Genomic DNA, 15,897 nt, shown 5'->3' on the forward strand with positions numbered 1-15,897 from the left:
TAATCAAAGAAACAAAGAAGAAGGACCCAGCTGAGTGCATAGGCAACAGCTCAAACAGAAGAGTAGAAATCTTTACCATGATAAAAGACTTCATCTCTCCAACCCCCAACACCAACTGCCTTATCCCCTAGCAGGAAATATGTGACAACCTCTCAGATTTCTTCAACGACAAAATCAAAATCATACACAACTACTTCGACTGTCAACCAAACCCCTACACCATAGCCTCCACCCACAGCAAAACCCAGATGGCCTGGCAAACATTTGCCATGCAAGAAACAGCCAGCATCATGAGAGCAGTCTACTCCGGGCACCCTCTGACCCCTGCACCCACCACATCTACAACATGGGAGACCTCATCTACATCATGTTCTCAGATCTCTGGAAATATGCAATTGTCAACACACTGCTCAAAAAACCCTCTGCAGACTACGAGCAACTAGCAAACTACCACCCTATCTCCTTTCTACCCTACCTGGTCAAATATCTACATGACCCCACTGGCTGAACTCATCAGATCATACACCATATGCATGCTCTCCAATGCAGACGAGACCTAGATGATACTCTCCTGATCAAATAAAACCCCACCACAAAAACCAACTTCTCCACATGCACGACCAATGTAACCAGATAGATGAAAACAAACTGCCTTAAGCTCAACACGGACAAAGCGGAAGTAGTGATCTTCAGAAAGAAAACATACCCTTGGGACTCCACCAAAGCAAGAAATCTGGGAATCATTATAGAAGACAAGCTCGAAATAAGCCAAAGTACACGCAGTGACTTCCCCCTGATTCCACATCCTCAAGATGCTAAGAAGCATCTTCAAATGGCTGCCTGAGAACACCAAGAAAACAGTCAGTCAGGCCTTGATCATCAGTAAACTGGATTAAGGCAAAATGCAAAATGCAGGAATCACCAAGAAGCTACTGAATCGGCTCCAGGCCATTCGAGGGACCGCAGCGACACGCGCACACAACCTCCCTCGCCATACCCACATCATACCACACCTCAGGGAACTACACTGGCTTCCAACCCACAACCGCACCCAATTTAAACTGCTGGCACACACATACAAAGCACTATACAAAACCAGCCCTGCATACCTTACCAGCTGCATTCACTGTTACACACGTCCTTTCAACCGGACTCTCACCGGCAAGCATACCCCACTTCTGCAAAGCCACAGCTGGAGGCCGTGCCGTCTCCTATCTCTCCCCACAAAGAATGGAACGACCTCCCACACCAAATCAGGGCCTCCTCCTGTCTTCTTCAGTTCTGCAGGAAGCTGAAAACCTGGCTCTTTAATACACTCCAGGCTCCAGCCATCTACCGACTTGCTAAAATGCCTGGGTACCCTTACGACTGACAAGCGCGCTATACAAATAATCATAGCATAACGTAACAATTCCTTGCCTGAAGACTACAGAGACACCATAATCCAGCTCTGCTGTGCTCTGCTCAGGGTACACAGATTTCCAGCATTACTGAATGACTGGAGGCCCCTGTGGTTAAGAGAAGTAGTCCCAGCTACAGATTGCAGAGCTCGTGGAAGGTAGCAGTGGCAGTGTGGTTGTGCATCTAGGCAAATTCCGAATGAAGGTCTGAGGACTCTGGAATGGAACGCCATCAGAAGAGGATGAAGTGCTGTGGATCCAAATGTTCAATGTTATCTTAAGGTCTTTAGGTACCCCAGCTAAAACATAGCTCAGGGCTCCTATTCGTAACACCATAGTATTTTTGTCACCCATTTTCTGCTAATTCAAGCTGCATGATACCAAACAATATTAAATAATAAGTTAAAGGTTGAGATAGAGAAAAACATGTAAAGACATGAGATGAAGAGACAGTTCACTTTTCCTTGGCCTCTTTGAAGGTGGGTGCCCTGGGCGATTGCCCACTATGCCCAGGCTTTAAAAAAACTTTGCAGCTGGTATCTAGTTAGCAGAAATGTAGCCGATGGCTGCCGAAAAGGCATAGCTGATAGTCGTTTGGAAAAGCAGGACACTTTGAGGCCTCCCTGCAGAAATGGCCCAGGGTGTTTGTGTTTCTTGACAGACTCCTGTTCAGCCGCTTTCTCTTCTATGTTTTACTTCATTGGTGGTTTACTCAGGCAGTTGTTGTCCACAGCCTCCAATGCATAGGGCAATCTACCTAGGCGTGGCCATGTTTATAAGTTGCCCCAAAACCACAACGGTCACTTGAACTCCAGTGTATATATCATAAAATCTAGGTCCTTGTCATGACACCACCTGAAAGCCTCATCTATCACTACTCTCAAACTTTACCATTCTTGGACTAGAATACAGGTGTAGAAAAGACAACATCAGACATATCTGCCAATCTGCCCGTCCGTGCCTGGACCGCGCCCCGCGCCAGAACCCCTGGACCCCGCGCACCCCACCGCACCATACCCAGCCTCAGCTACGACGCCGACTCCCTCCACGCTCTCAACACCGGCCGAGACCAACGCTGCAACCAGGCCGCCTCGAAACGCACCCACGGATCCTTTCCTGCCGCAGCTGCAGCTTCACCAGCGACAGAACCACCAAACCATCAAGGACCAGACCCAACCACCTCCGCTGCATACTCCTCAATATCCGCTCCGCACGCAGACACGCCATCGAGATCTGGGACCTGCTCGCGCCACTGCCCCGGACGTAGCCTTCCTGACCGAGACGTGGTGGAACGACTCCTCTGCACCAGACATCGCCATTGCCATCCCAGACGGCTACAAGATCATCCGCAGGGACCGCGCCAACGGCATCGGAGGAGGAATTGCCATCGTCCACAAGTCCACCCACAAGGTCACCACCCACGCAGACGACACCCTCAACACCGCCGAACACCTGCACTTCCGGATCCACACCGACCCCAACACCACCCTCAGAGGAACGCTCGTCTACAGACCCCCCGGACCCCGGGCCCAGTTCAGCGACTCCATCGCCGACCTCCTCCTCCTGCTACAACACCCTCCGCACGCTTTGCAGGATCTACAAGTGGATCCCGACCGAAACAAGAAGAACCGTGTCACAGGCCCTCATCAGCAGCAGGCTGGACTACGGCAACGCACTCTACGCCGGAATCCCAGCCAAACACCTAAGACGACTACAGCACATCCAAAATGCCTCCGCCCGACTGATCGTCAACGTCCCCCGCCACAGCCACATCACCCCCCACCTGACAAACCTACACTGGCTCCCCATCGACAAGAGGATCACCTTCAAACTCCTCACCCACGCACACAAAGCACTCCACGACACCGGACCAGCCTACCTGAACAGCAGACTCAGCTTCCACACCCCCACCCACCAGCTCCGCTCCGCCACCCTCGCCCTTGCCGCCGTCCCCCGCATCCAACGAACAACCTCCGGTGGCAGATCCTTCTCCTACCTCGCCGCCAAGACCTGGAACACCCTACCTACCCACCTACGGCAGACCAAAGACCTACTCGCCTTCAGAAGACTCCTCAAGACCTGGCTCTTCGAGCAGTAGCGAAACTCCCCCCCCTCTCAGCGCCTTGAGACCCTCACGGGTGAGTAGCGTGCTTTACAAATACTATGATTGATTGATTGATTGATGAGTCTATAACAACACCTACATAGGATTATTAATGACCCAAATAGCCACTGGCCATTATTTCTGTCAATAAAGATAATCATTTCAAAAATACATTAGCCAGAAGATGACTGCAAGATGACGGCATGCATAAATGTGCAAAGACATTTCTACGTACACATACACTGAGCACCTTCACACGTCTGTCCTGAGCTTGTAGTAACCTTCTCACTAACAATCCTGTGAAATGCTGATAATTTTCTCTAAACTCATAATCACCACCACACGGAAGGAGATGGTGTGGAAGGTGTTGCTGATGGAGCAGGGTTTTTTTCTTTAAAACTGAATACCTGTTTCATTTTCGCATGTTATAATTAAAAGTACTACTGATTAATCATTAATTACTAAAGAGATGTTAAAGTCTTGCCTAACCAACCTTATTAACAAGAGAATTACACGTGGGAATGCTATTGCATGGCTACAATAATAAGTGAACTAAGTTGGTGAGCAAACTGACAGAAATCGAGGTTGCTTATGTAATGTTATTGTGTTTGCGCTTATAATTAATATGCATTAATGGCTTTTGATGTCGCAAATGGCTAGATAAATACATACACATAAGGGCATTAGCAGGGGAATAACACTGTATAATCATTTCCGTGCAGTAATTCTGTTTTATGTCTTATTTCATTTAAGTTGGCCATTGTGGCCTACCAAAAGATGGCTACCACCCGCAGCCTGCATTCGAGTTGATGGAAATTTTTGCAAGGAAGCTTCGCGCTGTCTGTGACCTTGCCCACTCGACAAAACTGAAAAGCCATGATCATGACGACAAATCCAGGAAGGATGCCAAGAGCCCCTGAACATGAAATTTGTATCGAATACGAATGCTGAACTTATGAACTGATAATCCCACCACTGGGATACAAATTATCTTAAAAAGACATCCGTAGAAGTATCGAATTAGTCATGGACATTCAATTTTTCTATTCATTATTTGGGACAATCTAAGTGTGAGAAAATCTTGCACTGTATCGCAACCGTACCAAGATGACATTATTTCCGCCATTTCATCCGTTCTGAATATTAAAATGTAACATTACAGAATGTAAATTTAGTATAAATATTAGTAGACTAGAGAGGTCTAGCGCGACTTCTTCCCGAACTGATGATCCGAGGTCCCTATGCTGACGGAGAGGACGGAGACTCTACATGACGGCAAAACACTCTGTTTCTTCTACTGAGGACCGGTTCTGACTTAGGATCTGACATTTAGACAGAATAGGTAAATATGAGAGAAATTAATTTGCATTTAATTGGCTTTTCCTACAACTTTAGATAAACGAACATTCTGTTTGAATCTCTGTGTCGGGTGGTTATTATTTGTCATGATTATTGAATTTATTTGCATATTGTGTGAAATGTTTTCGCTAGATTTATAAGCAACTAGTTGGTCGCATTGACCTCAAAGTACATGCAGATTGGTTAGGTATCAGAAAGTGTTTCCCCTTATACATGGCACGGATAAGAGTGGTAGGATGAATGTTGGTGTAATGGGCCCCACCAGCGTGTGATGTGTGTGTGCGTGTGTGACTGTGAGATCACTCCGTCCGTGGAAGTAGAGGGGATTCGGAAGCTCCGATCTGCACCATTGCAACCAGAATGAGATCTACCCATGTATACACAAGTCCATTGAGTCTCTGCAGGCAGATAAGGCACAGAAGTCCATTCCAGCCCACAGCTTCTCCCATCACCTGCTTTACTTGAGCAAGCACTTGCAGATTCCGTGCACCTGAACTTCTTATATTATAAAGGGTACATGCTTCCACTTGGCAGCAGAGTACGCATTCTAGAAAGCAGTAGGTACTCTAGCATAGTGTCAGGTCTTATGGCTAGAGTCTCTTTTAAAGCTATGGTTTCTATTGGCTCTAGGGTTTAGGGCTTGGGTTTCTATTGGCTATAGGGCCCAAGCCTCCCATGGGTCCAGGTCAAATGATTCCTAGTGCACTTATGTAAGCGGAACCTCTGGAGGCCAGCCTGGCATCCAGGTAAAGGGCTTCAGGTTACGTGTACTGCCAGTTATGGCCCGGAGAGGGCAGAGGACCAGAAACCCTGCCCAATTCCCACCCAGAAGAAGTAAACAGGTACACTTGCCACTCACAATAGCTATACTAAGAATAAGGCAAGATAAGACTCGTTGTGGAAATTCCATGATTATTTTCTACTACATACCCACTACACAGACTCACCACCATACCACAAGAATTTTATCCTGATTGCATTTCTGACGTATTTAAATAGACATGCATCCATATTCACAGACTCCTATCCTACAACTCTACCCATCTCTCCTACATACTCTACGACACTTCATCGTTATTCTCTTATCACACTCCTATCCCAACTAATGACTATGATCCCGCTATCCCACCCCACTCACTTTCTACTCAGCTACACTTTAGTACCACAACTAATTCAACTGCCCCTTCCTCCTATTTCGCATGTCCATCCTCCACCCACCTATGTCTACTACTTCCTTCTATCCTTTCCTAACCTCTTCTCCTCCCAATATTGCTCCCAAGGCAACATCCATATACTACAACACTCCAACACATCTTTATTACCTATCCTAACATGTCTGAACTCACAATTGTCTTTTCTAACTTTCCTAACCTCTTCCTCTACTCACACCACACATCTCCTACAACAAATGAGAAATCTAATTGTATCTCACCTCTTCATAAGCCTTCATTCCCCAAACAAGCAATGTCTCAATCTCCCCTACACTGTCCACATATTACCAGCCACTGACTGTGCCACGTCTGAGAGTCGGAAAGGGGAAAGAAAACGGATGAAAGCTGCTAAGCAGACCACTCCCAAAAAGCGGTGTTACTATTCGGATACTTTTGCTTGTAAAATGTGTCCTGCTGTTCCTGCACATGGTACATCTGAGCATGGGAGTAATGGCCCACTTACATTTTATTGGAGAAAAAAGGCTTCTCTGCTGAACTCAGAATCATGGCTATAGTGTTTCTTAGGTGGGTGAACTATTGGTTTGTTATTGATTTTTCCCCCTTCATTGTTATCAGTGCATTTTTAGTCTATTAAATATTACTAAGATGTTTAATCCATGTTCATATAATGTTCCTTTTTCTATATGTTTTTACATTTTAATGCAAAATAAAAATGCATATTCAAATGTGGTTATTTGACATGAGACTGATTGATATCATAACATTCAAATTGTAGACTATCTATTCCAAAGTAACTCTTTCCTTTTATTTCTGTTGATACCCAGGTGTGTACTTAAGTACACAGGGCTCCTCCATCACATGAGCAGATTAACTTTGTTTGCAACCCAATATTTGTACACTCGAGCGGACCGGAGGTCAGTATTTCTCTGTGTTGTGGTATTTATAGCTTGAAACATGCCATGAAGCTCCTGCAGCCAAATGCTCACCTTTGGTCTTGTCACTGGTCGATCTTCCGATTGTGATTCTGTCAAACTAGCGCCTTCTCCCTGGCTTCCATCACCTGAGGCATCAGCAGTCTGGTCAGAGTGTTTCCTTGATCCCTGTGGAGACCAATAGGATTTGAGATTTTACAGAACCTAACATCTAACTCTTCTCATGAGTAACCACGTTACTGCTGGATTGGGTCTCTATGTTTAGAATTTTTTGGTACAATGTGATCCAGCTGAAGCCTGGTTAGTAAACGGTATGTTGACCGAGTCTGAAGTTAATCTAATGAATTTACGACCTGCTCTCGATTTCGCGTGCCATTCTGTCAACAGGGCAGGACACAGTAGACAATGAGTATACTCCTTGTTTACTCAATAGGAAGTGTAGTCCTATTCCTCATGTTTGTAGTGTTGCTTCTTCATCCAAGACCAACACTGTATACAGTCAGAGCTGCCAGGAGAGATTTGAGCACAATCCTTAGTCAGGGGTCTTGGCTAAACCTGTTCCAGCCCACTGGAGTCCAACCCACTCCATAATCCCAGCTTTCCTCAGGCAGGTCTTATCCACAGCCTCCAATGCATGGTGCAATCTACCTAGGTGTGGCCAGGTGTATGAGTTGCCCCAAAACCGTAAGTCCCTTGAACTTCAGTGTATAAATCAAAGATGTAGTTCCTTGTCATGACGGTCTGAAAGCCTCATCTATCACTACTCTACAATTTTAACATTCCTGGACTACAATACAGCAGTGGCGTAGCTAGGGGGGGTGGGGCAGACTGCCCCAGGCAGCACTATTTTGGGGGTGGCGGTAGCACGGCACTGGTGGCTCGTTGCGGCTGCCTTTATAATTTATTTGGGGACACTCACTGTCTGACACTTTACAGTGGTGTCAGTCAGTGTCCCCAGTCCCCACATAAATTATAAGGGCCACCGCAATGGGCCACCAGTGCCGCACGCACGGCCCCGTTTGAAGTGCAAGCAAGCTCACCTGCTTGCAACTGCTGTCTGCAGCGCATCCACGCTGCACGCACCACCACCTAACATAGTGGTGGTGCTGGGGTGTGGTGAGTGCGCGACCGGGTCACAAAGGTCACAAAGGTGAGAGGGGGAAGACTCCAATGAGCTCTCTCAGCTAAGGTATCATCCAGCCGACGAGCCCTCCCCCTTCATAGGCGTACATGTGTGCAGCAGTGCTCATATTATCTTTCAGGGGCCAATCCTTACAGCTCTTCAGTGATAGACAGGCAGAGTCTCATTCAGGGGCTCACTGAAGAGCTGTAAGGATTGGCCCCTGAAAGATAATATGAGCACTTAACCCATTGGAGGGTTAACCCACTGGAGGGTATAATTAGTGCACGGATTGACTGCAGGTTCCAGCATGCACCTCGAAAGGGGATTAATTAACAGGCACACCGGAAGCGGCACACCGAAGGCAAACACTGTTTAAATTCTGTGCATGGGACAGTGCAGTTGCACATAACTTTGAAGTTGCTCAAAATTGGCCTCTGAAGAAAGGGAAAGGATTCCCTAAAACGCGTCAGGCCGGGGAACAATCAGACGGAATGAGAAACTGCCTGCCTCTGAAAATAAAGGTTTGTTACCTACCTGTAATGGAGTGCGGCCTCGTATCTGGGGAAAACATGTGAAAGCATATATAAATATATATATATATATATATGCAACGAAAAACTGTAAGATGTTGAAGCAGCTGAAATCGAAGGGCACTCACCTAGCAACCTTGCAAACTGATCGTACAGTAAAACAATTGTGTAACTGTGCAGCTGAACACTTCCCGCCCTCATAATGCTCATTTCTAGTCACTCTTCTACGTTTGTGGTGACACTCACCATGTTATCTTTGCCTTTGCCATAGTTTCCCAAAATGACAGTTTAATGTAGTAGCATACGGGTGAAATATGGTATGATAAAGTCACTTGCTCGGTGTTGCTGCAGATATCACGGCACAGCGACATCAATTTCCTTACAGTTCATTGCAGGCGCTGTGACAGTGTGTGGGAGCCAGGCCTGGCTGTCACTGCTGTAAACATGGCTCAAGATTGGAAACATGTGTCTCCCGGACCTGTGAGAGAGCTGTTTAAATGTACAGCATGGTTACCTATCCACGCTTCCCACCACTCTATTGCAAAAGGGAACAGAGGCAGGTAAGTGGAGGCAGGCAGATGCCTTTCAACGCTTAGATCAAATGGTTCAGGGCAGGAATGTTGCTGCTACATCGCAGTTTTAAAAGCAGCCAGACGCTGGGAATGGGTGTGAGGAAAAGCAGCGCGGTGGCTTACAGGGCACAACACTCTTTCTCTGTGCCACTGCAATGCGTCATGGGACGCGCTTGCGTGTTTAAAAAAAACACGACCACGACCACTAATAACACGGGACGTGCTGCCACTCAGAGCCTATGCGTGCCTGTGGACTGTGCTGTCTGTTTTTATGACCCTAGTGCCTGCGTTGAGAAATACCCACTTTTGCTTCCAAATTTCCGTTTGGCGCAAATATTTGCTTGTCTCTTTATTCAGTGATTTTTCGACTGGCTAGACTAGAGTGTGTCAGTCTGGCACTAATTTGGCGAATCTGACAGACAAACTAGGTATCACGAGCAGCTTTCCTGTCAGGTTCCATGAAATTTACTGCAACCCCAGGGACCGATGTGTCACAATAATTTTACTAAACTCTAGTAAAAGGTTATATCAAGGAGATAAAGCTAAATGGTGCTCATTAATGTTGTGCCAACGAATCATGTCTTATAAATGACAGGAGGATAAGAAACAGTTTAAAAAGGAAACGCAAAAGAGGCCTGCGCACGCCAAAAATTGTGCAAGGAGGAATCCAGACTGCTTAACACCGAGCCTTAGCACAGAGGCCAGCAATTTACAAATAAACATAGAATTGTCAGAGACTGTATCGAGCTCTGAAAACTATAAAGGGCCTACCACAGCAGGCTTCCTTTTTTGGCCACTCTGGTGAGACACTAAAAACACACACACATTTATAAATGCGAATGAGTAAAATATGTGGTTACCACATTATCAGGGCAATACCTGCCTTAATAATGTCCAGAGGGCTTGTGACACATTCATATGGGAGGGGGACTAGAATTTCCTTGAGTCAGAGAAGGTAAGAACCAAGAGAAACAGGATTGAGAGCACCCAGTGGTGCTCGACAATTTTCAGAGTGGCGTCGCTGCCATCAATGAACTCACAATGTTGCACATATATCATTAAAGCATGGTGTGTTCACGCACTGTCATTTATAGACAGCACAATCTCCATTGAAGGGGTCACTTAACTTGCAAAGACATACTGTTTTACAGATAAAACTGATATAGCGCACAAACGATGTGTGGGAATCGGGTGTCAATCAATCAAACAAACAGTATTTGCATAGTGCTACTTATCACCTGTGAGGGTATCTAGGCGCTGGGGGGTGGGGGCGATGCTGCTTATGAGGGACGTTAATCGAATAAACATGTTTTTAGGCCCTTCTGGAAATCCTGCAGGGTGTAAGTCTGTGTATTCTCCTTTGTACTGCCGGTCACTGGTGTATTCAACTGTGTAGCCTCGGACCGTGTCATGTATGTGCATGTAACTTGCATGATCGAGGTAACTATTAGCAGCGATACTACGTGTCTCTCAGTCCTTTTTCCCCAGCACCCCCCCCCCTTATACCCTCTCCAGGGGTAGCAATTTGAGGCATAGCCCGGGCGCCACAAGCTCTAGCTACGCCTCTGCAATACAGGTGTAGAAAAGTCAACATCAGACATATCTGCATATTTTTCAGAAAGTATGGGTCTACAATAACACCTACTTAGGATTATCAATGACCCTTATAGCCTCTGGCCATTATTTTCAGTCAATAAAGATAATCATTTCAAACATACCTTAGCCACAAGCTGATTGCAAGGTCAAGACTAGGCATGCATGAAGGTGCAAAGCCATTTCTACGTACACATACACTGAGCACATTCACACGTCTGTCCTGTGCTTGGAGTTACCTTCTAACTAACAATCCTGTGAAATGCTGGTAATTTTCTCCAAACTCATAATCACCGCCACACGGAAGGAGATGGTGTGGAAGGTGTTGCAACCAGTCTGAGATCTACGCCAATATGCAAAAGTAGGCTGAGACTCTGCAGGCAGATAAGGAACAGAAGTCTATTCCAGCTTCCTCCATCACCTGCTTTACCTGAGCAAGCACTTGCAGATTCCGTGCACCTGAACTTCTTATATTATAAAGGGTACATGCTTTCACTTTGCAGCAGAGTAAGCATTCCAAAAAGCAGTAGGTACTCTGGCATTGTATGAGGTCTTATGGCTAGAGTCTCATTTAGTTTTAAAATTATGGTTTCTATTGGCTCTAGGGTTTAGGGCTTGGGTTTCTATTGGTTATGGGGCCCTAGCCTACCATGGGTCCAGGTGAAATGATTCCTAGTGCACTTATTTAAGCAGAACCTCTGGAGTCCAGCCTGGGCATCCAGGTAATGTGCGTCAGGTTAAGGGTACTCCCTGTATGGGCACAATATATAAAAGACCTGATTGCCCATAAGCACCCGCCACGTTCCGATGAATCCAAGAGCAGTATATTAATATCCCTGCTCAAAGGCTGGCTTCTCAAAAATGCTAATCACATTCGGATCTGGGTGTACAAATCTCGCTGTTTGTCAAACTACCAAGGAACAAACACTCTTTGTTGAAATAATCAAGGTAAACAAAGGTGTGAGAGGTCAAGCAGTACCTCAAGTAAGCATCACCAAGGGAGCTGCTGGTTGGTTCTCACCAGTTTGCTCAGGTTTTTCATCATTGGTGACTTTCATGACCGTGAAATAGAAAATAAATTCAGTGTCAAAACTATGCTCAAGAGGTGAAGGAAAGAAACAGAAATGATGTGCAAGAGAATGCACGCCCAGGTGCTCCTGTCATTCTATGCCCACTGGACCCCATAGTGAAAAAAGAGTACACTTTGCTTTTCCAAGCTAAAATGATTTGTGACTCACTTGCACATATATGTACTTTCTTGGGTGCCCTGAGCACACTCAAATTAAAACGAATGGTATGCTTCAGACAATTTGATTCAGGAAAGGCCAACATGTTTCATTGCCAGTAAATTGAGGCAATTTCATCAGGGCTTCGGGGACCAGTCTTCACCTCACTGGTACTTCGAGCTTAACCTGTGGTGTTTAACAAACAATAAAAAAGAAAAACAGATGGCGCCAACCAATAAAATTACTTAAAGACGTTAACCAGTCTGGCCTTGCTGTTAACACATGAATAGTAGTGGTAGTAAAATATTTACCCGGTGGTTGCTATCTTGATTCATACCGGCAACGCACCACGTGGGGAGTGTTCCTACTTCTTAGCCACACATCCCCTGTATTACAGGCCCAATCGCCGTTTGTGGGTATATACACACAAATACTCCTGGGTGTGTACACACTTCATTCCCCATTTTTTATCTTTTTTTGGGTGCGGGAAGACGAAACAACCCAACTGGTCTCCCACATTCTATACTCAGCCATATCGTCACCAAGTCTGCGGAGTCTCAATCTAATAACATATACGGATGCCGTTCCCAAATCACTGTTATTACAGCTTTCACACAATAACTCATACTATCGTGTTAACACCTGTCTACCATCCCTCTTTACAACAAGCATTGGCATAGCCAATAGGTCTCGCTTTTGGGACCTTATCAGTATTTAGTTATGCAGCACAATATCCTTGGTTCAACAACATCAACTGTTGCCTGGCTAAACACTTATAAGGTCTCAAAGGCGAGATTTATTGGCTATGCCAATGCTTGTTACTTCATGTCAATCCATAAAGCTTATACAGATACTGTAGCTGGGACTTGTTATTTCTCTGCGAAACGTTAACTTGGAATCAGGTTAACCTCCAAAGGTACTCTTGATTGTACTTAGGAACAAGATCAGGTGGATTATATATGACATGAGATCGCATTACAGGCAAACACTAGGCATATCCACACCCCCTCTCATGCGTTTTAAGGGAAAAAAAGGGTGAGTACCACAAATACTTGATTTATCAGGCACAAAAAGCAGAGAAACAAGATCTGGCAAAGCCAGTAAGTCTCATCGTTAAGACGTATTACCTTTGCCAATGTTTTTAGTCATGCAGCACAGCATCCCAAAGAATCTACCACCCCCTAAAAGAAAAAAAAAATTGACACAGCGAAAAAAGAAACGCACCATAGATGCGCGACTTCAAGTTTTTAGATACTTACCGGAGATTGATAACTAAAAAGAAACTAAAATTTTTTTTTCAAGCAGTGGAAAGGAAGCAACAAGGGGGGCCGAAGCAACATGGGGGTGTGCGGATGGGGGATAGAAGCAACATGGGGCACAGGTAGGCCAAAGTAACACAGTTGGCGGATGGCGCATTGAGGGTAAAGCAACACGGAGGGCACTGAAGGGGAAAGGACACAGAAATAGATCAAAGTGGAGTGCTGGTGGGGGCAAATGGGAATAAGAGAGAGCACCATAAAGCTGGTGGGGAAAAGCACATGGGCGAGGGAGTGGAACATTGGAGAATGCTGGGGGGAGAGACGTACACAAGGGAGACTGCTGACATACACATGCACTCTTATGGAGTGCTTAAGCAAAAGGAAAAAGTACCGCCAGAAAAGTGAACAAGCATTGTCCGCGCGGCAGTGAAAGTAAAACCGCGCGCCGTAAAAGCGAAAGTCATCGCGATCACTCTGAAAGCGAAAGTGATCGCGATGACACGCTAAAGCACGCTAGAGATGCGTGCGCAGCAGCGTGCGTGCTTGTGCGCGTGACACTAAGCTGGTGGACGCTTTGGTAGCACTTTTCAAAGCAGCTACTAAATGTCTCGGCCAGACCAGTGCATGCGCTGGATCAGGCGAAACCTAAAAAGACGACGGACACACACTAAGCAGCTGCAAATAAAAAACTGTGGGGCAGATTTACAAGCCCCTTGCACCACTTTTGCGTCACTTTTAACATGGGAAAAGTGAGGCAAAAGTGGCGCAAGGGGCTTGTAAATCTGCCCCTTTGTGTTTCTGCCTAGAAGGCACATAATCGGTGGGACTGTAACTTTCTGCACTTGTAAACATCACCGGCTTAACCCTTTCTGTGCCTATGACGAGCTGGACTAGTCATGGAGCACAGTCGCCATGTGCCCATGACGAGTCCAGTTCGTCATGACACCCACCCACGAGGGAAGCGCTGGCGCTCCCCCCGTGAGTGGTCGATCTTTTTTTTTTATTGGGAAGGCAGGGGAAGACCTTCCCCTGCCTCCCCCCGCCCCCCACCCCACGTCATCAATGACGTCAGCGCGCGAGCCACGCTGACGTCATTGGAGGTTTCCCCTTTGTTCTCCGACGCGCAGGAAGCTATTTGCTTCCTGCGCGTCGTAGAAGAAAGAGGTGAGTTTTGGAGCTGGGGAGGGGGGATTTCAGTGAAAGAGGCATCGAGGGAAAGGAAAGGGCTTTCCTTTCCCCCGATGTCTCTTTTATGCATTCCTTTAGGTTTGGGGTTTTTTGGGGGAGCGGCCCCTTAGGCAAGGGTCGCTCCCCTTATGGCCACGTGCAAACAAAATGAAAGAGGTAGCAGACACTACGTTACAAGAGGTAAAAGTGATGTGTGCATGTTACAAAAGAGTACAAAATACAAGTAGAGGTAAAATACTGCAATAAATGGCAGACACTCAGTACACAAGAGCAAACATAACGTTACATGAGGCAATGGTGGTAATTGTGCATGTATCAAAAGCAAACAAAATACAAGAGGTAGCAAACAATACGTTACAAGAGGAAAAGTGACATGTGTGCAAGTTACAAAAGAGTACAAAGTACAAGTAGAGGTATAAAACTGCAATAAATGGCAGACACTCAAAGCACAGGAACACACTGGGAAGGCACTTCTATAGGCATGGAGAATAGAATTTCCTGTAATGTAAATACTTCCTTCAGGTAATAGAGAGGGCGTGAATTAAGTTTGGAAGTGTCTTTGCAGGAGGAGAACTTTGAGGTTGGTTTTGAAGGACTGGGAAGAGGGGGTGGTCCGGAGCTGAGGCTGAGTTCCAGATTCTCGCCGCGTTGCCTGTAAAGGATTGGGCCATCGATCTTTCCTTCTTGAAAGTGGGAGGATCAAGCAATAAATTTTGCGCAGTACGTGATGGTCTAGAGCCTCCAGAGACTTTCAGTTTATTCGCCAGGTAGTGAGGAGAGGAGGAGTGCAAGGCTTTGTGGGTGATACAGGCATTCTTGCAGATAGATCTTGCCTCGATGGGAAGCCAACGGAGGGTGGATAAAATGGGTGTGATGTGGTCGCTTCTTTTGGCCCCATATATGAAACGAGCTGCTGAATGGAGAACATATTTACGGGGGGACAGGTGGGATTGTGCAGGCCAGTAAGAAGAGAATTGCAGTAGTCCAATCTGGAGAGAACCAGCGATTGGACCAGGGTTTGAAGGTCTTGCTCCGGGAAGAAGCGCCAAATCCCCCAAAGAAGGTGCAGGAATTGATGTGGGAGAGTAGATTGAGTTTTTTGTCGAGTATGACACTAAGGAATGGTGCGCTGTCAACAATGATGGATTTTTTGTCAAGTAGATTCTTCTGATCCATCCATGATAGAGAAAGTGAGGAGGAGGAATTCAGTTTTGGAGGGATTCCGAATCAGTTGATGAGTTAACATCCAGTTTTGAATGGATTCGAGAGTAGAGTTTAGGATGGAGAGATAGTGTGGCCGATTCCGATCCTGGAAAAATTTTCCCCGTACGAATCGTATCCGGATTTTTTACCGTACGAATCGTACAAGTAGCGTACAAACTGCCAAGTACGATTCGCATGGGAAAAAGTCCATACGAATCGCATTGGGAAAATTTCCC

The 15,897-nt window shown here is 46.1% G+C and overlaps 1 protein-coding gene across 5 annotated transcripts in view; it reads right to left on the reverse strand.

Annotated features, from left to right (window-relative positions):
* LOC146839649 (serine protease FAM111A-like) overlaps positions 1 to 15,897 on the reverse strand; it is a 243,946-nt gene that overhangs the window by 66,301 nt on the left and 161,748 nt on the right. For 3 of the 5 annotated variants that reach the window (XM_085651740.1, XM_085651741.1, XM_085651739.1), the window contains one exon: positions 7,022 to 7,135. The exons of the other annotated variants lie outside the window; for them this stretch is intronic. In XM_085651740.1, coding sequence (XP_085507866.1) covers positions 7,022 to 7,135 — 114 coding nt within the window. The remainder of the gene's footprint in view (positions 1 to 7,021; positions 7,136 to 15,897) is intronic. 5 annotated transcript variants of the gene reach the window in all.

Source organism: Triturus cristatus, chromosome 4_1, assembly GCF_964204655.1.
Source record: "Triturus cristatus chromosome 4_1, aTriCri1.1, whole genome shotgun sequence".
Lineage (NCBI taxonomy): Eukaryota > Metazoa > Chordata > Amphibia > Caudata > Salamandridae > Triturus > Triturus cristatus.